This window comes from Mastigoproctus giganteus, chromosome 11 (assembly GCF_048544385.1).
Source record: "Mastigoproctus giganteus isolate SK-2022 chromosome 11, ASM4854438v1, whole genome shotgun sequence".
Taxonomy (NCBI): domain Eukaryota; kingdom Metazoa; phylum Arthropoda; class Arachnida; order Uropygi; family Thelyphonidae; genus Mastigoproctus; species Mastigoproctus giganteus.
The window spans coordinates 21,374,662-21,398,221 of NC_143585.1; the positions used below are offsets into that span (position 1 = coordinate 21,374,662).

General features: G+C 37.0%; 1 protein-coding gene across 3 annotated transcripts in view; it reads right to left on the minus strand.

Annotated features, from left to right (window-relative positions):
• The window catches only part of Oatp30B (Organic anion transporting polypeptide 30B), a 157,989-nt gene that overhangs the window by 57,003 nt on the left and 77,426 nt on the right, over positions 1-23,560 (minus strand). For all 3 annotated transcript variants that reach the window (XM_090385245.1, XM_090385246.1, XM_090385244.1), the window contains 2 exons: positions 19,698-19,905; positions 9,353-9,517 (listed from right to left, as the gene is read on the minus strand). In XM_090385245.1, the coding sequence (XP_090241371.1) occupies positions 9,353-9,517; positions 19,698-19,905 (373 nt within the window). The remainder of the gene's footprint in view (positions 1-9,352; positions 9,518-19,697; positions 19,906-23,560) is intronic.

Genomic DNA, 23,560 nt, shown 5'->3' on the forward strand with positions numbered 1-23,560 from the left:
TGTGCTTTGTATGTATCTAAGAGTTATACGTAAATAGTTTGTACATAAGTAGAGAAGTGCTTGTACATTCCTGTGTTCTAGCTGTCTCTCTAAAAAACAGATATTTTTGTGGGAAATAAGACCACAATTACTCTGCTTACCAGAGATGAATACAAAAGTCTATCCCCAATACTACTCAACATCACTTAGAAGAACATTTGCATATTTACCCAACATCGGTAATGCTATTGACATTGTTAAAAGCTTTTGCTTTCACATGGGCAGACTGACAAACCTGTTAAAAAGAACTGTGTAACTATTAAAGGATAGTATATGGGATTTGTATTAAGAAGTTTAAGCTAAGATACTACGACCATACATGTGATAAATCTGGTTTACTGAATTTCTGACAGAATTACAAACCCTTCTATCCAGTAATAATCAATTACTAAAACATTTTTCAGGCAAAATTCCAAGTTCACTGTGGGAACAAGTCTTCAGACTAAAGGGACAGGGGGGAATAAAAGTTTGTGCAGTAACATACATCAATTCAGCAAATTGAACTGTTATGCACAATAAAGTAAAAACTAACTCCTACACATACAGCGGAATATAATAAAATATAACCGAACATAGAAAACAGACATAAGCCTTTCAGTTCTTCCCCCTACTTTTGGCCCAAAGACTGATTTTCACAAACTACCCAAAGAGTAGCCTGGAAAAAAAAAAAAAAAAAAAAAAGTTTAATAATTAACTATATTGAATAGAAGGGCTTCGCAACTTTTCCAGAAATTAAATTAACTAAATTTATTAATCAAGTGGGTAATGTAAAAAAAAATTGTAAACATACAACTTAATTACAACTTTAAACATCTTAAATCAGCCTTTTATATACATTAACCTGCAACTCATTCTAGACTGCTTAAATTATTACAAAATGATATTAATCTGAAAAACAACAAAACAGAGTCAATCAAAAATTTTTGTTCTTCCAATCTTCATTTCTGCAGGGTGCTTGAAATGTCATTGGCTGTTATTAATTTTTGGAACCACAGAATTAGCATTTAGTTTTGCATTCTTTGATTTAAGTTCAAGAAGTTCTTTTATAGAAAAAAAAAATTACTATGCAATTTGAATAAATCAACCACATTATCCCTCCCCACACAAAGTAAAGTAAGATAAATTTAAGTTGAAAAGGAATGGTTGTAGGATAAGTGCAGAAAAATTTGCTTTCAGCCAGAGAGAGACTGATTGTTGGAACAAACTTAGATCTGTGTTGTGAAAATAGGTAGATTGAAGACAAAAAAATTAAATGGGATGGAGAGATGAGGTGGTGTAATGAGGTTTTTTTTTTTTCCTGATGCTGTATAAGCTAGCTTCCTTGCATCATTTGCCACTTCTAATACTAAACATGTTGATGTCAAACTGAAATGTTTTGTGTGTGGTGTTCCATGTCACATAAGTTTTCTGCCAGTGATAAGCTGACTGGTTTAAAAACAAAAAATGAGGTAACTAAGATCATAAGGCATCAATATACTGAGTGCCTGTTGTAAGTATTCTTTAGTCAGTTTGACTGTTTTGTAGGATAAAAATCAAGTTTCCAAGGAGGGAGGGGGAAGCCCATTAAAAAAAAAAAAACTCTTTCCATTCAGAAAAAAAAAAAAAAAAACCCAGGCTGTTTTCACATGGTATGCAAGAACAGCAGGAGTGTCACCACTCTACCAACTGCAACTGCACTTTCTGTCATCTATTATATTCAGTGCATCCTAGCATGACTCAGGATGCACTAAATATAAAAGATGTAAACCTGTGCACTAAAAATCCTAGAAATATTTGGCACTTCATATTAGGATAACTGTTATTTTGGCTTATTTTCATCAGCTTCCACAAAAATCCATAGTACTGGTACTTATTAGAGGCATTGTACTTCCGCGGGAAATACAAATATCTACATGTAATACCACAAATTACTAATGCAAGTTAGCATTACTGTTTTGAGATTTATGCAGTGCTCAGCCTCTATGGCTACTGCAAGTTAGCATCATCCTATGAAATTTTCTACCACAAAAGTACCAATAAAACATTTTTTTCTTTTTTTCAACCACACTGGAATAAGCATTCATTTATAATTTTTTCTCATTTCCTTTTTTGATTTTCAGACAAACATTATGTAGTCTATGCAGAATTAGACATTAGTTATAGCCCAGTATGCAGAATAGCATACTGGGCTATAACTAATGTCTAAAATGTTTTTCAACCCATCCACATGCTCTGATTGTCCTTCAAAATTCCTTGTGTTTCAAAAGGTCCCTATGCACTAATAAAATAACAAAACTTAGTATTAATGTTAAAAATGCTGAAACTGGCCTTAAGCAATTTTTCAAAAATATGAATTCGACAATCACTTCAGCCGGTATCACTTAATTCTTTTATCGAACATGATCAAGTTGATCATGTTCGATAAAAGAATTTTGAATAAGCACTTTCCAAGCACGTGCATCCCTACAAAATGGTATTAGTACAGGAACTCCCTGACTTACGTAATGCTTGACTTAGGGAAATTCGACTTTACGCAAGTTTTTGCCAGCCAGTGCATCTGTAGGGAGGTATTGTGTACTTTGCATCTGTAGGGAGGTATTGTGAAAATATCGTAATGTGAACCCAATAACATTTTTTTCTTTTTTTTTGGAATTCGTTCCAAGTCCTTGGAAATTGAAAATTTCACTATATTACTAAGCTATTTATCTCTCTAAAAGGTCATATTTATAATGGAAATTGCACTACACTTTCAGCGTTATCATATATTCCCGTTATAAGAATCAGTTTTGAACGCCTTTGTGATATTTTTCTAAAGCACATTTCTAGAGGTCATGACCAAAAAACAATAAAAACAATTTGCATTTTCTGGTTTATTGGGCTTTTCTGTCAGTGCAATCTATTATAAATGGGCAGTAAACCTGATCTTATTGCATTTATGATAATACTGATAACTGGAATTCTGTGGGTTTTTACGTTACGATATTATGGTGAAATGTGTTCCCCTTCACTGAATTCTTCAATCATATAAAAAAACAAATTTTCAGAAACTTCTCTTCATTCCTATTTATGTATTACAATGATGAAGGGAAAGGGACCAATGTAAAGTGCCAGGAAATGAAACAAAATTGATTTAGAAATGAAGATGAAGATGTAAATGATTAAGAAGTACGAAGCAGGACAAAGTTTGTCTCTATTGCAAGGGAATTAGGTCTTGCTGCTTCAACAGTGCGCATATAAAAGAACATGTCAAAGGATCAGCACACTTAAGATCAACAGTGGTCACAAAACTGTGTTCAGGTGCTATATCGAAGATGGAACCGCTATTAATAATATGGATGAAAAATCAAATTCAGAAGAAAGTGCCCCTGAGTCCAATGACCATTCAAGCAAAAGCAAGAAGCATTTATGAAGAGTACGGCAAACCCGAAGCCAAGTTCATGACAAGCAACGGGTGGTTTATTAGGTTCAAGCATTGCACTTGTTTCCAAAACATTAAAGTATGCGGTGAAGTTGCCAGTGCTGATTCTGCAGCTGCAGAAAAATTTTGTGATGTGTTGGAAAAAATATTGATGAAGGCGGCTATTCAACGCAGCAAAATTTTAACGTTGATGAGACTGCTCTGTATTGGAAAAAAATGCCAGATTGAACATACACTGCCAGGTTTCAAGGCTTCAAAAGATAGGGCCACACTCTTGCTAGGGGCTAATATGCAGTGGGAGATTACAGATTAAAATTGCTGCTTGTGTACAATTCTGGAAATCCTCATGCATTTAAGGGAATCAATGAAGCCACCCTACCCGTGCATTTCCGATCGAACCAGAAAGCATGGATAACAATCTCTCTCTTTGATGATTGGTTTAAATGCTGCTTCATTCCAAAGGTTGAAAAATATTGTAAAGACAACAACGTTCCTTTCAAGATTTTACTTCAATTAAATAATGCTCTGGGATATCCTACGCATCTAGATGATTTCAATTCAAACGTGAGAGTCATATTTCTACCACCAAACACGACTTAACTCATCCAACCGATGGATCAGGGTGTTATTTCGAATTTAAAAGCATACTATTTACACACATTTGCTCAGGCATTGTCTGCAGTACACAGTGAGAAAAATTTTGCGTTAAGAGACCTTTGGAAATCTTACAATATTTACCACGGCATCTTAAACATTAATAAGGCCTGGGTGGAAATCACTAAAAGTTGTTTAAATGGCGTATGGAAGAAAATATGCCCACAGCACATAAAAGGGTTCGAAAAAGATGAATCATACGAAGAGGTTACAGATAAGATTGTAAAGATTGCAGAGCTACTTCAGTTGGAGGTTGTTGCCAAAGATGTAGAGGAGTTAATAGAGGAAGAAGAGAAGGAATTATCTAACGAAGAACTTATTTACTTGCAGGCAGCAATAGTGAAAGAAGAAAATGCTGATGAAGCTCAAGGTGAACCAAATGAAGAGCCGAGATGCTTCATCACCAGAGAGATGGCAACGGCATTTTGTGAAATTGCATCGGCAATGGCAAGGTTTGAGAAGATGGATCCTGACAGCGAATGGTTCTTGAAAGTTAACAGATGGGTGAATGATATACTTGCTTGCTACAAAGAAATCTACGATGAAAAGAAAAAAGTCATTATTCAGTCATTCATTAATATGTTCTTTTGTAAGGTTGAGCGGCCAACCCCTTCTAAATCTCCACAGCTCTCAACCTCTGCAGCGGCATACTTAGCAGCTGAAGACGTTGATTCTGGCAAAGATGCTCCAGAGGTAAAACTTACTGACAATTATGCCTGTCTCCTCTCTTTTTTTGTAATTTTATAATTTTGAAATTTTTTAAATTGCACACTTTTGTAATTTTATCTGCGTATAAGATAAAAAAATTGAAAAAATAAAAATTCTATTCACATGTTCGAACGTTTCTTTTTTGACTCAATCAATTCAGCAAGCACAAGCACAGGGGAAATTACGACTTATGTAGAATTCCACAGAACACAACACTTACGTTAATTGGGGAGTGGCTGTACATGAATTCAGAGAGAGTATTAACAGTGGCAAATGATGCAAGAAAGCAAGATTTTGGCATCGCAAAAAAAAAAAAAAAAAAAAAAAAGCTTCCTATTTCACCTTCTATTGGAAGGAAGTCTATTCCTTCCAATAGAGTTTAATTTATTTAAGTTATCAATTTCCACAACAACAGACAGAAGTTTGTTCCAGCAATCAACCACCCACTGGCTAAAGACAACCTTCTGTACAGCTATTCTATCACTGTCCTTCCTCAACTTGAATTTGTATCCCCTCGTGTGCATAATCTGAGCAAGGCGAACAATCCCATCAGCACTGAGCTTGCTCAATCCATTCAAAGCTTTAAACATCTCAATCAGATCACCTCACAGGTGCTTAGTCACCAGACACTGCAATTTGCAGAACTGAAGCCATTCTTGGTAAGAACATCCCCTTGTTCCACTCACGAATCTCACTGCCCTTCAGTGTACTCATTCCAGAAGTTCTACATCCCTACTAAAATGAAGCCTCCAGATCTGTATGCAGTACTCAAGATGTGGCCTGACCATTGCCTTATATAACGAGATAATTACCTCCTTATCCCGGCTAAAAAAAATTTTTGTATACATCAACCAAACCACATGAGCTGTCCAGGCAGCCTGTCTGCACTGCTCAGAAAACTTACATCTCTCACTGCACCACAATTACCTACAGGTCTTTTTCATATTCCACTTCCCTGAAGTGGAATATGAAAAAGACCTGTAGGTAATTGTGCTACCCTTATGCAGTACAGGCAACCCCCCATATAACATGGTACTTCTACAACACGGTTTTGCTCTAACAGGATTGATAAAGTGCGGCAATCCTTACACAACACTGTACTTATATAACACGGTTTCACTCTAACACAGTTATAGAATTGTGGCAAACCTTGTATAACACAGTATTTTTTAGCTTCAGTGTATGGGAAACTCTGCTATTACGTTGGATGTAATTTTTCAACATTTCCATTCTTTTTTGTGAATCCTCGCTTTTGGCTCACTAATCATTATGCCAAAAAAAAAAAAAAAAGTTGGGAAATCCCCGTGCTAGGTTCTGTGCTATTGGACTTGTGGAAAAGTCTAGATTTTGAAGTTTTATTACTATTGCATAACATGCCAGGCCATCCAAAAGTTGAAGTAACGTTCCTACCACAACTTCTTTAATTAGATCAAGGCATTACATCTACCTTTGAAACTCATTATATCAGAAAATCATTACAATGGATTTTGGAAAAAATTGATTCCAAATTGAATTGATGGAAAATTGAAGTGATGGAGGCATTGAAACATTTTTCAATTGTGGACTGTATCGGAATCATAGCTTTATCACTCAAAGAAGTAAAACTGTCAACATTAAATGCATGTTCGAAAAATGTATGGCCAGGTCAGTTCAGTCAGGAAATATAGTCGAACCCACAGAAAATGGAATCCATGCAGAAGTAGAACTTGCTAAGTCGGTGGGGAGGTTTTGATGACAACTACTGGAGCCCTCATGGGTAGCACAGTTGGTAGAATTGCTGTCATCCCCACAACGAGTGGAAAAGACCCAGGTTCGAATCCTGTCAATGGCAGGAGGAATTTTTATGGGTCTTTTTCACAATATGGCTGAGTTAGTCACCTCTCAGGCGAGGGTATCGTGGTTTTTTTTTCTCCCAGAAACTCAGGTTTTTCGCCCAGAAAAATAGAAAATTGACCTCAAAACACAGAGCAACATAGCTTTAGTCGCCGATGCTCCTAAAAGGGAAAAAAAAAAAGATTAATGAAGACATTCAAAAAATTATGGTAGAAAAGAGGCTGGTAAAGCAGATTTGGTGGAAATGGCATTGGAGGAAAATCAAATCAATTCAGAGGATGATAGCGCAGATAAATTCTGAACTCCCAAATTTTACCCTATAAAGTATATAGAAAGACAAAGTTAGCCGAACAATTAGAATCTTAGTTTTTGAATTCAGATTCTTTGACTGAAAGGAGCCCAAAGTTCAAAAGGGAGCTTCAAAAATGCTTAATTCCATACAATGAAATTACAAAGATCTATCAAGCAAAGCAAACAAACCCAGATTAATGATTTTTTAAAGAGAGCAGAAGATACACGAAATCTAGAATGGTGTATTTTTGTCAGATTTGTTACCATTTTGTTAATGAAATAGTGTATTTTTGTTAGCTCTTGGACCGTAACCCCTCTATTTGTACTGGTTCTTAGTCCCATATAACACGGTTTCGCACTACACGAGATTTTACAGGAACCTAACTACCGTGTTATAAGAGGGTTACCCGTACTTTGCATTTGTCAATGTTAACCTTCGTTTGTCTTTCTCAGCATATCTGCCTAACTTTTCTAGATCCTGTTGCAGTACCATTATCATTCCTCTGATTAACCATCCTGACAACCTTTGTATCATCTGAAAACTTGAATATCAAGCCTCATATGCCTTCATCAATATCACTGATAAATATAGAAAACAACAATGGCCCAACTCCAAACCCTGGAGGACTCACTAATAACATTAGTCTACAAAGAGCAGTGTCCACTGATCATCACTTTGTCTTCTCCCACTCAACCATCCCTTTATCCATAGCAGCAACTTGCCCATTAATGCTACACTGTTCCAATTTGTACAACAGTCTTTTATGTGTAACAGTATAAAAAGTTGTCCTGAAATCCAAATATTATACATCAAAATTATTTTTTGCATCTAGTTCCAATGTGATCACATTGTAGTTACCAATCAATCAAATAGAATAATATAACAGAAATGCCATTATATAATAGAAATTAATAATAGAAATGCTAAACATCTACAATATTCACTTCAATTAACACTTTGAATGAGTAAATTTCTATATGGGTGTTATACATAAAGATTATAAATAATTATTATCACTTTATGCACCATAATGAAATCATTTATTGTTCAGCAATATGTTAAAGCACTTTCACTGAAGCCTCAATCACTTGCAGATGGATTAAAGCCAGGTAAACACAAATACAAATTCTCCAAGAGACCAATGATGTGTAAGAATAGTCTCAAAATAAGTAACCAATTTTCCAACTGCTTTTTAACCAGTTAAAATTACCCAAACTTCAATTAACTATGTCATTGAGTAATCCATTCTAAAGGTCAGATATAATGTCTACTATTGTTTCTGTTGAAAGTGATTTGTTAAATTTTCTTATAAAAATGCTTTTTAAAATTTTTCTTTTAATAAAATTTCTCTCTCTCTCTCTCTCTCCCACCAATAATATTTTAAAGTTACTTTCAATATAAGTGAATATGTACTCATTTGCATGTTTTCTTTTGAAACATGCTTTGTATGTTTGCTTATGAGAGTTTCCCATCTGTGCTCCATCTCGTCAAAGTATATCATTCTGCATTCACAAGTATTCTGGCAAACTGTGTCCTCTTTTTACTAAAGGTGTCTGATCTTTTAACTGATTTTGCATCTTATTTATAGATTTGAAAATTACTCTTAAATCACATATTTTTAAAAATTCCTTTTCAAAAAATATAGTTTAGAAGTAATTTTTATCAATAGTTATAACTATCAGTTTGTCTGCAAAACCATTCTTTAAATCTTCCCATATTTTTGTGTTATTTCAAATGTGCAAAATTGCTGATAGTTTAGGGGCTTCATCGCCACCAATGGAGAAGATATTCAGATCAGTACATTTTTTACCAATATGGCATGGTTTCATTTGTCTGGTCATATCAGCAGCCATAGCAACTACACTTAGTGATACACCACTATATGATCAGCAGTATAGCATGCCACATCATGAAATTGGATAGAACGCCTCATATTTTTCAAGGACAATGTCAACACAGAACAATTTTGAACCGATTACCTATCCTTTCAACAAGTTCATTTTCATGTGACATAGCAGTATGTGTTCTGTAACAGAATAATTTCAAAAAATAATTTGTTACTGTAGTCGCCTTGTCTTTTTAAAATTTTTTTTTTAATTGGTGGGAACAATGAGAGAAATATAAAAAGAATGCTCACAGTCTCTCTCTTTCAACTTATGGCTACCAAACAAATTTCTTCAGAAACATTCCTTCAGCTGAACTTCCAAATAAGGTATGTGTGCATAGGGATTTCTGGCTTAGAGCATGGTAAAAAAAACATACCTGATTCAAATTTAAATACCGATCAATGAGATCACTGTTTTCTGTATCATTGAGGTCATTGTTTACTGTAAAAGATGGCCATTTTATCTTATAAAATGAAGTTAGAGGCTCAAAGATTTTATGATAGCTTATCACATGCTAAGAGTAAATTATATAGTACCTCTCACCTGTGAAAATATTTGCTTGAGATTTGCCAATGGTGAATTGTGTTTCCAAATATTTAGGCAGAAAAACAACAAAACCACTGACAATTGTCAATTCCATACAAGAACCAAGGCAGGTTACTATATATATTGGATTGGTCACCAGCCTCCACATGGAAGATGGAATATCTAAATAAAAAAAAAATAATAATAAAAAAATAAATGAAAAGAAGTTTCAAACAGTTTCCCCAGTATAAATAATACGTACATGCACAATAATAAAACAAAACATGCATATGTGTATCCATTTAAACAGATATTAACTTAGTTAAAGAAACTGTTAATATTACCACATCTGTCAACTTCTCAAAATTTTTTACAGGTTGTGTGTATTGCATTCTTTATGATGTTCTGAAAAATTTACTTTTCTGCTAGAAGTTTGTAGGTATACAGGATGTTTAAAATTAATATAAACATCTATAAACATTTCTCAAAAATCTATTTCTGGGATATCAAACATTAATCATAACCTGTGCCAATTTAAGGGATACGTCTTCCAATAGTTCCCACAAAGTGTTCTGCAGAAAAAGTTAGCCATTCCTGAAAGCATTGTGGGTAAAAGAAATAGGAGCCATAACATTGATCCCAAGCACCAATACCAAATATTAAAGGAAAAGCTACATTGTTAATGAGTACTGACAATTGTACGGGGATTTTCTTCAATCGAAGTATGATGTTTCAAGAATTGTGAATTCCATTTCTTGTAAAAACATGATTCATCTGTAACCACAACACAGCTAAGAAATTGAGGATAATACACATGTTGCAAAATGAGCTACTAACAAAAGTTTCTGCATTTATTCACATCTTGCAGCAACAATTCTTGTACAGATGTAATGCAAAATTAATACAACTGTATGTTCATGTAACGACATCCATATGCTTATATATAAAACTTTTATTATTTGACAGCCATCTGGTACTTGTGGTTAGAGATACATCAACAGGATAAAATATTTGCTTTTCACAGTTTGAAATTCTTCAAAATCTCCCTCTAGCAGCATTTACTCATAGTGGTTTCGCAGCACACCTATTTTTTTTTTTTTTTCATTTCTACACAGCAGCAAATGTTTTATGATTTTGTACTCAGAGTCAAAAATTTTTCAGCATAAAATTTCCATGTTATGACTCATATCTGCAAACCGCAGCTACAAAATTCTTATAAACCTTACCATAAATTAAAATCCCATCATCAGTTAACTCAGCAAAAGTAAATAGATATTTAGTCTCCCATAATATCAACTTAGCAAATGCTATTCTGTAAACAATGAGACAAGCATTGCAGAAACCGAAGCTTGAGTAATAGACATATTGACACTGCTCAAGTGTATTCTGGTGCATTGGTTCCTTGCAAGTAAGTGACTGTTATGACTCATGCAGTTGAACAACACTATTAATGTTGGCCATGGGTATGTTTAATACTAAAAGTCCAATTTATTTATTTGCAATTTATGATTAATGTTAAAAATTAATATCTTGGAAATAAGGAATATTGGGACATGTTCACTGGAGCTTTTTTCCTTAATTTTAGCTGTGAAATATGCTTCTACATTTGTTCTATATGATTTTGGAATGCCCTGTGTGTGTGTGTGTTCATTACTTTTTTTTTAGATATTTTTCAAACATTAAAATATACATGTACTGTTTAATTTATCAATATAATATCAAAACTGCTGTTAAGCAGCTCTGCTCATGTTTAGCATAGAGAATATCAATCATGTATTCATTATACAGTGTTCTACAGTAATATTAAAAGTACTATCAATAAAATAAATGAATCTGAACTTCTAGTCCACTACCCCACTGCTTTATCTCAGTTGCTAATCTGTCAACTTGCATTGTGGGTTCTTGTTAGTAGGGTTTCTTTTTATCAGTTTTGACTGTAGTTAGCAAAGAAAAGTATTCCAAAACTGAGTCTACTAGCCCAATTACAATATACCAGGGGTGGCCAACAAGTTGATCGCCATCTACCAGTCAATTGCAGCTTTAATTTCGGTCGATCACCTCATGACGAATTTTAAATATATATAAAAAATAGATTAGTCAAAATCTAAATGTTATTGTTATTATTATGCGCCCAACTGCATACGCTTATTACAAATCCCGTTGAACTATGTGACTACTCTTGTAATCATGCATCCACTATGTTTGTCTAGTGAAAATCCACGCAGTTACGTTGCGGAGAGCATAGTGTATGTGTCGAATTCTTATTTAGCTTACTAATACCCTTATTTTAATATCCTTTGATTTAAAATGAATACTGCAAAAAAAAAAAAAAAGTAAAACATATCATTTCTTCAAGGGTGGGAACTAGAATACTTTTTTGTAATGATAAAAGAAAAAATGTTGTTGTTGTTTGATTTGCAATGTTTCCGTGGCTATACCCAAAAAAGGAAATTTAGAAAGGCACTTCAACACACTCCATGGTAAATACCAATCGATTTTCCACCTAATACTGACCTTAGAAAAAATAAATTAAAAGAACTTAAAATCAGATTATTCACACAACAAAATTTCTTCATGACACCTAATTTACAATCTAAAGCAGTAATTGCAGCATCATTTAAAGTGAGTCATCTTGAAAAAAAAAAAAAAAAAGCAAACCATTTTATGATGGTCAATTCATCAAAGACTCATTTTTAGAAATAATAGATTCTAATACAGATATATACAGTTATACCCAGTTATTTATTAACAAATAAAGTACAAATAAAATAAAAGTACAAAAACCAGTAGCTTTCGGAACGCGTGTCCCTTTATTAACTGATAAGTTAATATAAAATTTGAATACAGTACAAGCAAATGTGGCATGTTAATCATGCGTCATTGTTGTAGCACGGACGTGTGCTGCTTTACGCCAGTGATCATCCATCAATAAAACAGTTGTTTCTAGGATGGGATGTAGACGCATGCCTTTCTGGCGATTTAATGCCTTAGGATTGTTTATTATGTTTAGTGACTCTAGCCATAGGCGGTGGCGAAAGTGTCGCGCGTGGTCCACTATCTCAAAGTCGCGCTTGGGGTCAAGAGCGTGGTTGGTAGCCCAAAAATGTTCTGCGACCGCGGACTGGTCAGTTTCGGCAAGCCGGATTGCTCTGTCGTGTTCCGTGAGGCGATCTTGGAGACGTCTCGATGTCTCACCTACGTAGCAACTGTTACAGGCCCTACAGGTGATACGGTACACTACATTGCTGCGTAAGACAGGTGTGATAGGGGTCTTCACGCTGGAGACAAGTGAACGTAGGTTCCTACCGGGTAATTGCACACATTTGATGTTGTAACTTCTAAGGACCTTCGAGATATGTCCTGACACTCCTGGATAGTACGGAATGTAGGCGGACGATATGCCGACTTGCTTCGGAGGTCTTGGGTTGGATGCAAGTTCTTCTGCCTGTAACAGGCATCTGTTTAGTACATGGGGATGGATAACCGCATCTGGTTAGGTCCGCCTTCACACGGGAGATCTCGTTACGTCTAATTATGTCGGTGCTGGAATGGCTCCAGGCCCTGGAGAATAGGGTGCGGGCAGTGCTATTGAGATGGCTTGGAGCGTGGCCGGACCTGTAGTTGGTGAATTGACCGCACTACATGGGTTTGCGGTATACTGAGGTCTCTAGACGTGGGCCTACGCGATGCACTAGCACGTCCAGAAACGGGAGCGAACCGTTCACCTCCAGGGCCTGGAGCCATTCCAGCACCGACACAATTAGACGTAACGAGATCTCCCGTGTTAAGGCGGACCTAACCAGATGCGGTTATCCATCCCATGTACTAAACAGATGCCTGTTACAGGCAGAAGAACTTACATCCAACCCAAGACATCCGAAGCAAGTCGGCATATCGTCCGCCTACATTCCGTACTATCCAGGAGTGTCAGGACGTATCTCGAAGGTCCTTAGAAGTTACAACATCAAATGTGTGCAATTACTCGGTAGGAACCTACGTTCACTTGTCTCCAGCGTGAAGACCCCTATCACACCTGTCTTACGCAGCAATGTAGTGTACCGTATCACCTGTAGGGCCTGTAACAGTTGCTACGTAGGTGAGACATCGAGACATCTCCAGGATCGCCTCATGGAACACGACAGAGCAATCCGGCTTGCCGAAACTGACCAGTCCGCGGTCGCAGAACATTTCTGGGCTACCAACCACGCTCTTGACCCCAAGCGCGACTTTGAGATAGTGGACCACGCGCGACACTTTCGCCACCGCCTATGGCTAGAGTCACTAAACATAATAAACAATCCTAAGGCATTAAATCGCCAGAAAGGCATGCGTCTACATCCCATCCTAGAAACAACCGTTTTATTGATGGATGATCACTGGCGTAAAGCAGCACACGTCCGTGCTACAACAATGACGCATGATTAACGTGCCACATTTGCTTGTAATGTATTCAAATTTTATATTAACTTATCAGTTGATAAAGGGACACGCGTTCCGAAAGCTACTGGTTTTTGTACTTTTATTTTATTTGTACTTTATTTGTTAATAAATAACTGGGTATAACTGTATATATCTGTATTTGAACTATGGACCCCAGTACTCCAGGCCCATTCGTTACTAATAATAGATTCTCTTTTTGAAAATTTTAAGAACAAAAATTAAAAGTGCTCTTCAAGATCTGCAATTATCTCAAAATATTGTGATGCAACACATTGTGATGTGAGCGAACAACTGTATGCTCATATACTAATTGTGTGTCCTTTTCTTTACAACTGGATGAATCTACAGACGTCAGTGTTACAGCTCAATTGCTCGTTTTCATTCGTATGGTTTTTGATGATTCTGCCACTAGAGAAGAACTGCTGGGTATGGTTTCGTTAAAATAAAGAACTAGAGGTCTTGATATATTTAACGCATTCAAAAATTTTATTGAAAAAAATTAAATTACCACTATTTAAGCTTGTATCAATAACAACAGATAGAGCTAAAGCAATGAGGGGTATCTTAATGGATTCATCGCATTGTGCCAAAAGGATGATGAATTCCCAGATTTTTTTAGTTACCACTATCATCCACCAACAAGCAGTTAGCCAGCAAAAGCAATTTGCTTACTGGAGGCTTAAAGTGATGAAACCTGAAGTGTTTAGTTTCTAGAGCCAAGTTTCTGGCAACCCTCCCGCCCCCATACTTCTCCTTCAACCCGTGCATGGTACTAAGTACTATAGGTTTTGATACCTTTCGTGTTTGGGGTTTTTATTAAAAAAAAAAAAAAAAAAAAAAGGTTAAATACTAAATGCATTATGGACATAGCTTTCGAAATCGTGAATTCCATCAGAGAACAATTTCTTCAAAGGAGACATTTCAAAATGCAACTCGATGAAAATGAACCAGATCTGATATTACACACAGATGTGAAGTGGCTGAGTCGGAGTAAGTTTCTACAGAGATTTCAAAATTTGCTGAATTGTTGATCAAAGGGAAGATGATTATCAGTATCTACAAGATACAGAGTGGTTGTGTGATCTGGCTTTTTTGTCAGATTTTACCAGTAAATTAAAGTGATCTGAATTTGGAATTACAAGGCAAAAATAAAGTGGGTGGCATGATTAGTAGTATTTCTGCATATAAATAAATTTTTGGCAATGGCTAAGGATCTCAAAGAAAAAAAAAAAAAAAAAAAATATTCTCATTTTGCAAATATGCAAGATCATCTGCAAAAATATTTTTTATTATTATCATTATTAGCCGTAAGGAAGCCTGAGGCTTATGATGCACAAGCCAAAAAAATTTTCTGAGTTACCCTGAGAGTGAGAAGGAATTCACCAAGAAAGAGAAGAATGAAGATATCCAGCTCAGGACCCTGGGTGTGCCAAGCCCATACTCACCAGATATGAAATCCTGTTTTTGAATTTAATAGTGACCAAATATGTTTCTGAAATTGAGAAAGTTGTGGATGATTTTGAAACCAGATTCGGTGATTTTAAACAATTGAAGACTGTTCAATATATTTCTTATCTATTTAATGTCGACTTAGATACGAAAAAAATTTCAGAAAAATCACTGCGATTTTTCACATTGAGAAAATATTAGTATTAGTAATGGCCGCATGGTGCAAGAAAGCCTATGGCTTATGCTGCACCAGCCGAAAAAAAAAAAAAAAAAAAAAAAAAAACCTGAATAAAACAATGATAAAAAAAAATAAAATAATAATAATTAATAAAAGAAAAGGAAATTAAACCTCTCATCCTATGCGCTTCCCTCACCCAAAGGTACTATCCAAATGACCTTTGAATTTCCCCAAACTGTCAGCCTCCAACACCCATGTAGGCAACTTATTCCAGTAATTTATAACTCACTGGCTAAAATAAAACTTCCTGCAGTCCAATCTAATCATTTCCTCCCCGTAACTTGAATTTATGTCCCCTAGTTCTAGCATCATTTATAATCCTGAAAATTTCGTCCTCATTCATTTTACTGATGTCTCCCAGAGCCTTAAACACCTCAATCAAATCTCCTTCTAAGGTGTCTAGTTTCCAAACTCTGCAACCCACATATTCAAAGTCTTTCTTCATAAGGACACCCTTTTGCCGATCTCACCAGGCGAGCTACCCGTCTTTGCGCCCTTTCAAGAAGATCGATGTCTTTCTTTAGGTGCAGTCTCCATTTTTTGTCACTTTCATCAACAAATACAGAAACCTAGCACTGAACCCTGGGGAACTTCATTGATAACATTAGTCCATTATGAGCACCGTCCATTGATAACAATTGTCTTCTCCCACACAACCATTCCTTTATCCATAGCAGCAACTTTCCCTTAATGCAAAACTACTCCAATTTGTACAGCGGTCCATTATGTGCAACATTATCAAAAGCTTTTCTGAAATCCAAGTATATGATATCAAAATTATTTTTTACATCAAGTTTCTTTGTTACTGCATCATAGTACACTGAAAGGACAAAATTCATGGCATACCTGGTTCCTGGGCAACGCAATGTCATCACCCGTCTCACTAGTGGTTGTTGTTGTTATTTGGTTTTTAGGAGCATTAGCCTTTCCTTTCCTTTGGTAGTTATTGGCGCATCGGCTTCCGTGGCCATAATGCACCTCCCAAGGTTTTTTGCAGTACTTTGATCCAAGCCCGAGGCGGGATTCGAACCCACGACCTTTGGGTTGCCAGGCAGGCGCTTTACCCACCCGGCTAGTCCGGTTGGCTGGAGCATTAGCAACTAAGGCCATATTGCTCTGGGAATATGTGGTGGTCATTCCCTGACCTTTCCGCAACCTCCGTATTTGGTGGTGACGGGCTCGAACCCCAGTCTAATCAAGAAGCGTGTGCTGCGCACTGCTGCTCCTTCCCACCTGGCTACGGAGGCGCCCTCTCACTAGTGGATGACCCACCGTTGAGTAGGTATGTAGGTACACCACATCACTGCATTCATGTCGTGAGTTAACCGACTTTGAAAGAGGGATGATAGTGGGTGCCCAATGCATGGGTCACTATTGTGGAAGTATTACACAAATTCGCACTATCCCCATTTGACAGTATCAAGAGTATCGGGAATATGCCATTTCTGGAATAACATCTCCTTGTGGAAGATAGGTGGTGGACGAACATGGCTGTTGACATCTGTCTCTCATTGTTTCAGCCAACCGGAGAGCGACAGTGGCACAAATCACAGCCGACTTCAATGAGGGAGGTGCCAGAAACGCTGCCACCAAGACCCTCAGGTGATTATTAGCCACAATAGGTTATGGCAGCCACCGATCCACCAGTCCCATTGCTAACACCATGACACAGGACTCTACATCTCAACTGGGCAAGAGAACATTGGTACTGGATCTTGGATGATTGTAGACAGGTCCTGTGGTCTGAGAAGTCCGATTTCCAGTTATTTTGAGCAGGTTGGAGGATGCAGTGCGTATCTGGTGGAAACCGCATAAGCTATGCACTTGTCATTTCAACAAGGAACTGTTCAGGCAGGTGGATGGTCAGTAATGATCTGGGGCGTGTTCACATGTTGGGACCTCTGGTACATCTAGACGCATCTCTGAATGGTCCAGGTTACGTGTCCATCCTTGCAGGCCATCTGCATCCCTTCATTGTCATCCTGCACCCACAGGGTAATGGACTCTTCCAGTAGGACAATACGCCTCCCCACAGACCTGTGGTGACTAGAACATGGTTCAAAGCAGATTTTACTCCCATGGAATGGCCTCTCCGTTAACGGAGACAAACCATGTGGAGCATCTTTGGTATGCTGTGGAAAGGTCCATTCGAGCTTGGATCCTCCACCCAGGAATGCAATGGAATAATGGACTGAGGTGTAGCAAGCATGGATGGAAATACCTGTGGAACGCTTTCATGGAAGAGTGGACTCGATGCCTCACTGAGTGACTGCCCTTATCCGAGCGAAAGGTGGGCCTACCCATTACTAGGTAGGCATCCCATTATTTCTGTCAACTCAGTGTATACAATCAAATTAGTCAGACATGATCACTTGTTGACAAACCCATGCTGTGCCTGAAGTATAAATGCAATCCTGACTAGATAGTCCTACATTACTTCTTTAACCAGTGACTCCATTATTTTCTCTGAAACAGAAGTTAAGCTAAGAGGTCTGTAATTACTCTTCACTCTTTGATCACCCCTTTTTGAAGTGGGGATACATTCTAAGGAGACTTCCCCTAAATCCAAAGATACACCATAATTATGGCTAAGGGTCTGCTTACCTCATTTGCTGTCTTCCTTAATATAATTGTATAGATTCCATCCACCTCAGATGCCTACTTTACATTTGACTTCAGCAATTTCTCTTCCACTTTTCTTTCATTTATTACAAAATCCATTAGCTCGCTGGTAGATTTTGATAAACTTCTGGCATCCACTCGTTTAAAGAATTCCTCATGTGTGAATGTGGACAAAAAGTACTTATTCAGCTTGTCAGTAACCACCTGAGCAGTATCATCAACAGTTGAAACATCAATATCAAGCAGACCTATGTTATTTATCCCCTTCCTTTAGTGTTTACATAAGAAAAGAGGTCTCCACTATTTTTTGCATCCGTTGCCAAATATTTCTCAAAGTCTGTCATAGCTTGCCTAATATCCTTTGTGATTTGATTGCAGACTAGTTGATATCTAACTAAGGCTTGCATTTTTCTGTGCCACATGTCTCAATAGATTATCTGATCGGTTTAACTCTAATCCTTGAATTGTATTTCTTAGCTGGTATAAAAAACCTAGCAGCTTTTATGATTATTTCCTTGAATGCTTCCCATTTAGAATTTGCTGATGGTAATATCATCAGTTGGCCCCACTGCATAGAATTAAAAGCTGTCTGAGACCACTGTAGTTGCCTTTACAAAAAGCCTTCCCTTTACCTTTGATGATTGTTAAATCATCAACTAAATCCCACATCAATACACTGTGATCACTGCCCACCCATGTCAACTGGATGCACTGCCTTAGATTTTGTGCTTCTTAACTAAGAGAATATCCCACCCCCACTTCTGGAGTTGAGGGTTGATTGTCAAGTGATCTCTGGTGCCACTTGACAATCAACACTATACACTTTGTCCTTTTTGTGCACACTGCACTCCCCATATTCAAATTCTGCATCCCTTTTATTTGAGTGACACTATTTTTTGATATCACACCATGTCTGGATTTGTTGACTTGATCAGAACTTCAAATTCCTTAAATATATTAACTGCACTCCTAGCATTGGCATACATGCACCCACAAGTATACATACATCCACAACCATGTCAAGACTCAAACTGAAAGCCTTTTGTATGTCTTAATCCAGTGGTCTCCAAACTTTTTTGGTCATGCACCCTTATTTTACTTAAAAGGACTAGTGCGCACCCCAGAATAAAAAATTAAATATACAAGTTTAATATATTTTTTAAGTGTATAAATCATTTACATGGAAGGCATATCTAAAATCACATTTATAAAATAATCATTTGTTTGATTGATCTACATTTGTTCAGCAAGTTAAACAAGGATGGAAGATATACTCCAAGCCCGAAGCTCCTTCGTTTCAGACATGGGTGAAACAGATGGCATGATCAAATAAATCTGCACAATCAAACAAAGCCGCGCAATCAAACAAAGCCGCATGTTGAAGTATTAAAAAAAAAACAATTTTTATTTAAGTTTCAAAAAACTTAGTTTTCATAATTAATAAATACTGATTTATTGCGGATTATCTTGTGCCCCCAACTTTGGAGACCACTGTCTTAATCAACTACAATGGCCAGAAAAAGAGGAACCTAAGCATTAAACATCATTTTAACAGACAGAAGCTCAGTTCTGCAATAATATGAATAAAAACCTACTTTTTAATAATATACCGACCTTTAATGCTCTTGCCATATTTGCTCTTTCTGTCATCCTCTGTAATCTGACCATGCAAGAATTCTTTATGTGTATCCTGTATAGGTGGACCTTCAAGTGAACCTTTCCCTTTATTTTTCATATGCTCCTGCTCTTCTTTCAATTCCAGCTCTAACCTCTTCTTTTCTCTTTTCAAAGTTTTAGGGAAGGCAAAATATGGAACAGCCACCTGTAATAACATAAATCTTCAAGAACAGATGAAATAATAAAATATTAATACATGTTCTTATCTTAAGCAATCTGGCTACTGAACTGCAATTTGCAACGTTCTGAAAGGCATTATGATGGTAGCACTAAAATTAAGTATAGGAGGACTGATAAAGTTTTCAGTGATGGTCAACTGAAAATAATACTTTACAACATGTACTTATTTGCAAAATTTTTCAGATATCCAGATGGTGAACCAATTTTAGGCACTAAAGTTTGAAATGAATGCAGGCCATGCATTTGTTAGATGTAGTTAATGGCATGAAATCATTAAAAGTGGCACCAATGGTGCTGCCACTACCAATGACTAATCAAGATAAATACAACATAACACAAAAGAGAAAGAGTACAGTAAATGAGCTATCACATTAATATCAGTCAAACAGCGCAAGGAACCCACAGGCTTTTGATGATCCAGTATACCTTTGAATTTTTTCGAACTGTCAGCCTCAGCTACCTGCAAAGACAACTTTTTCCAGTAATCAACAACTTGCTGGTTACAAAAAAACTTCCTATCGTCTAATCTAAAACTTGTAATTTGAATTTATGGACCCTGGATCTGGAATTCTTTATAACAGGAAAAATTGCAACCTTCATTCATTTTACTAACCCTCTCAGAGCCTCATAAAGCTCAATCATGTCTCCTCTCAGGTGCTTGGTTGCCAAGCTCTGTGGCCCACATAAGTCTTTGCTCGTACAGTCACCCTTTTGCCAATCTCACCATCCTATATTTATTATAACGATAAAAGATGTGTTATGCCAATTATGTCAACATTATTATGGAAACAAAAGAAATGCCAGTATTACAACAGATTTTCTTGCAGAAATCTATCACAATAAAGGCAACACAATTTACAATATTATTCTAAATCAGCCTGTGTTTGAAAGTATCCCTGACAGACATTTCTGCTTATTGGATCCAGCCACAATCAAAGATCAAGGAATAAGGCAAGAATTTAGAAAATTGTGCAATCTCACCTGCATTTAACAATTCAGATCTTACTTTTCCTTTTTAAAAACTAATTTTTAAACAGATTTTTCAAAATTTTTTTTTTTTTTTTGTAAGCATATTTCTATTGGCATTCCACATAGTTCTTTGCTTTCTGTATTAAGCTTGGCTGCACTGTTTACATTAACAAGAAAATGATGCAAGGAAACTTGCATCATTTTCAAGAAATTTTCGGCAAAAGATGCAAAGAAAAACAACGAAGACTTCTTTATTTATATAAACTCTAGAAGGAAGGGGATGAATCAGGTTGAACGCACCTGATATTAATGGTTCGACTCTTGATGATCATGCTCAGATAGCTGACAAACTGAACGAGTATTTTACATCTATATTCACATATGTTATTATTTGGTTTTTAGGAGCATTAGCAACTAAGGCCATATTGCTCCGGGATATGCGGTGGTCATTCCCTGACCTTTCCACATCCTCCGTATTTGGTGGTGACGGGCTCGAACCCCGGTCTAATCAAGAAGCGTGTGCTACGCACTGCTGCTCCTTCCCACCTGGCTACGGAGGCAACATATATTCACATATGAAGAATTCTGTAGGGAAGTGGAGGACAGAAGCTTATTAAACTCTAACAGGGAGCTTAATGATTTTGTAATAACAGAGCAATATGGAGGAGAAATTGTTGAAGTTACACATAAGAAAGGCACCTGGGGTGGATGGAATCTATCCATTTATATTAAAGGAGGCAGAAAAGGAAGTAAGCAAACTCTTAGCCATAATTATGAGAGCATCCTTGGACTTGCGGGAGATCCTCATGGACTGGAGATGTGCAAATGTGTCCACGATTCATAAAGGGGATCAAAGGGTGACACAAATAATTAGAGACATGTTAGATTAACTTCTGTTCTGGGAAAAATAATGGAGTCACTGGTTAAGAAAACATTGCAGGATCATTTAGACAAGATGCAGTAATAATTCAGACACAGCATGGGTTTGTTAAAAGGAAGTCTTGTCCGACTAATTTGATTGGATACTATGATCTGGTCACAAAAGAACTGCAAAAAATAATTTTGATATCATACTTGAATTTCAGGAAAGCTTTTGATATTGTTGCACATAGAAGACTACTGTACAAATTGGAGCATTATGGCATTAAAGGCAAGTTGCTACAAGGGATAAAAGAGCAGTTGAGTGGCAGAAGACAGTGATAATCAATGGACACCGCTCTTTGTAGACTAATGTTATTAGTGGAGTTCCCCAGGGTTTGGTGTTGGGCCCATTGCTGTTTTGTATATTTAGCAATGATATTGATGAAGGTATATCAGGCTTAATGTCAAAGTTTGCAGACAACATAGAGGTTGGCAGGGTTGTTAATAACAGTAATGACAGTATACTATTACAACAGGATCTAGAAAAGTTGGCAGATGGGCTCAGGTATATATACACCTGAGTATTTTGCATCTACATTCACACATGAGGAATTATTAAGGTTTGAAATGGCAGAAGGTTATCAAATTGTAGCAGGATACTTAATGATTTTGTAATAACTGAAAGCAAAGTGGAGGAGAAATTGAAGTTAAACATAAGAAAAGCACCTGGGGTGGATGGGATCTATCCAGTTATATTAAAGGCGGCAGCAAAGCAACTAAGCAAACCCTTAGCCATAATTATGAGAGCATCCTTGGACTCAGGGGAGGTTCCCACGGACTGGAGATGTGCAAATGTATCCCCAATTCACAAAGGGGGATCGAAGGGTGACACGAGTAATTACAGACCAGTTAGTTTAACTTCTGTTCCGGGTAAAATAATGGAGTCACTGGTTAAAGATGCATTGCAGGCTCATCTAGACAAGACTGCAGCAATAATTCAGACACAGCATGGGTTTGTTAAGGGAAAGTCTTGTCTGATAAATTTGATAGGATATTATGATGTGATTACAAAGGAACTGGATGCAAAAAATAATTTTGATATCATATATTCGGATTTCAGGAAGGCTTTTGACACTGTTGCGCACAAATTGGAGCAGAATGGTATTAAGGGTAAGTTGCTACAATGGATAAAAGGATGGTTAAGTGGGAGAAGACAGAGGGTGGTAATCAATGGGTGCTGCTCTTCGTGGACAAATGTTATTAGTGGAGTCCCACAGGGTTCGGTGTTAAGTCCACTGTTGTTTTGTATATTTATCAATGATAGTGATGAAGGTATATCAGGCTTAATGTCGAAGTTTGCAGATGATACAAAGGTTGTCAGGGTTGTTAATGACAGTAATGGCAGTGTGTTACTGCAACAGGATCTAGATAATTTGGACAGATGGGCTAAGAAGTGGCAACTGAAGTTTAACCTTGACAAATGCAAAGTACTGCATATGGGTAGAAGTAACCCCAGAGAAACGTACCAACTGTGTGGTACTACACTTAAGGTGGTAGAAAATGAAAAAGACCTGGGAGTAATTGTGCTTGTTTGTTATTGTTTGTTATTTGGTTTTTAGGAGCATTAGCAACTAAGGCCATATTGCTCCGGGATATGCGGTGGTCATTCCTTGACCTTTCCGCATCCTCCGTATTTGGTGGTGACGGGCTCGAACCCCGGTCTAATCAAGAAGCGTGTGCTACGCACTGCTGCTCCTTCCCACCTGGCTACGGAGGCGCCTGAGTAATTG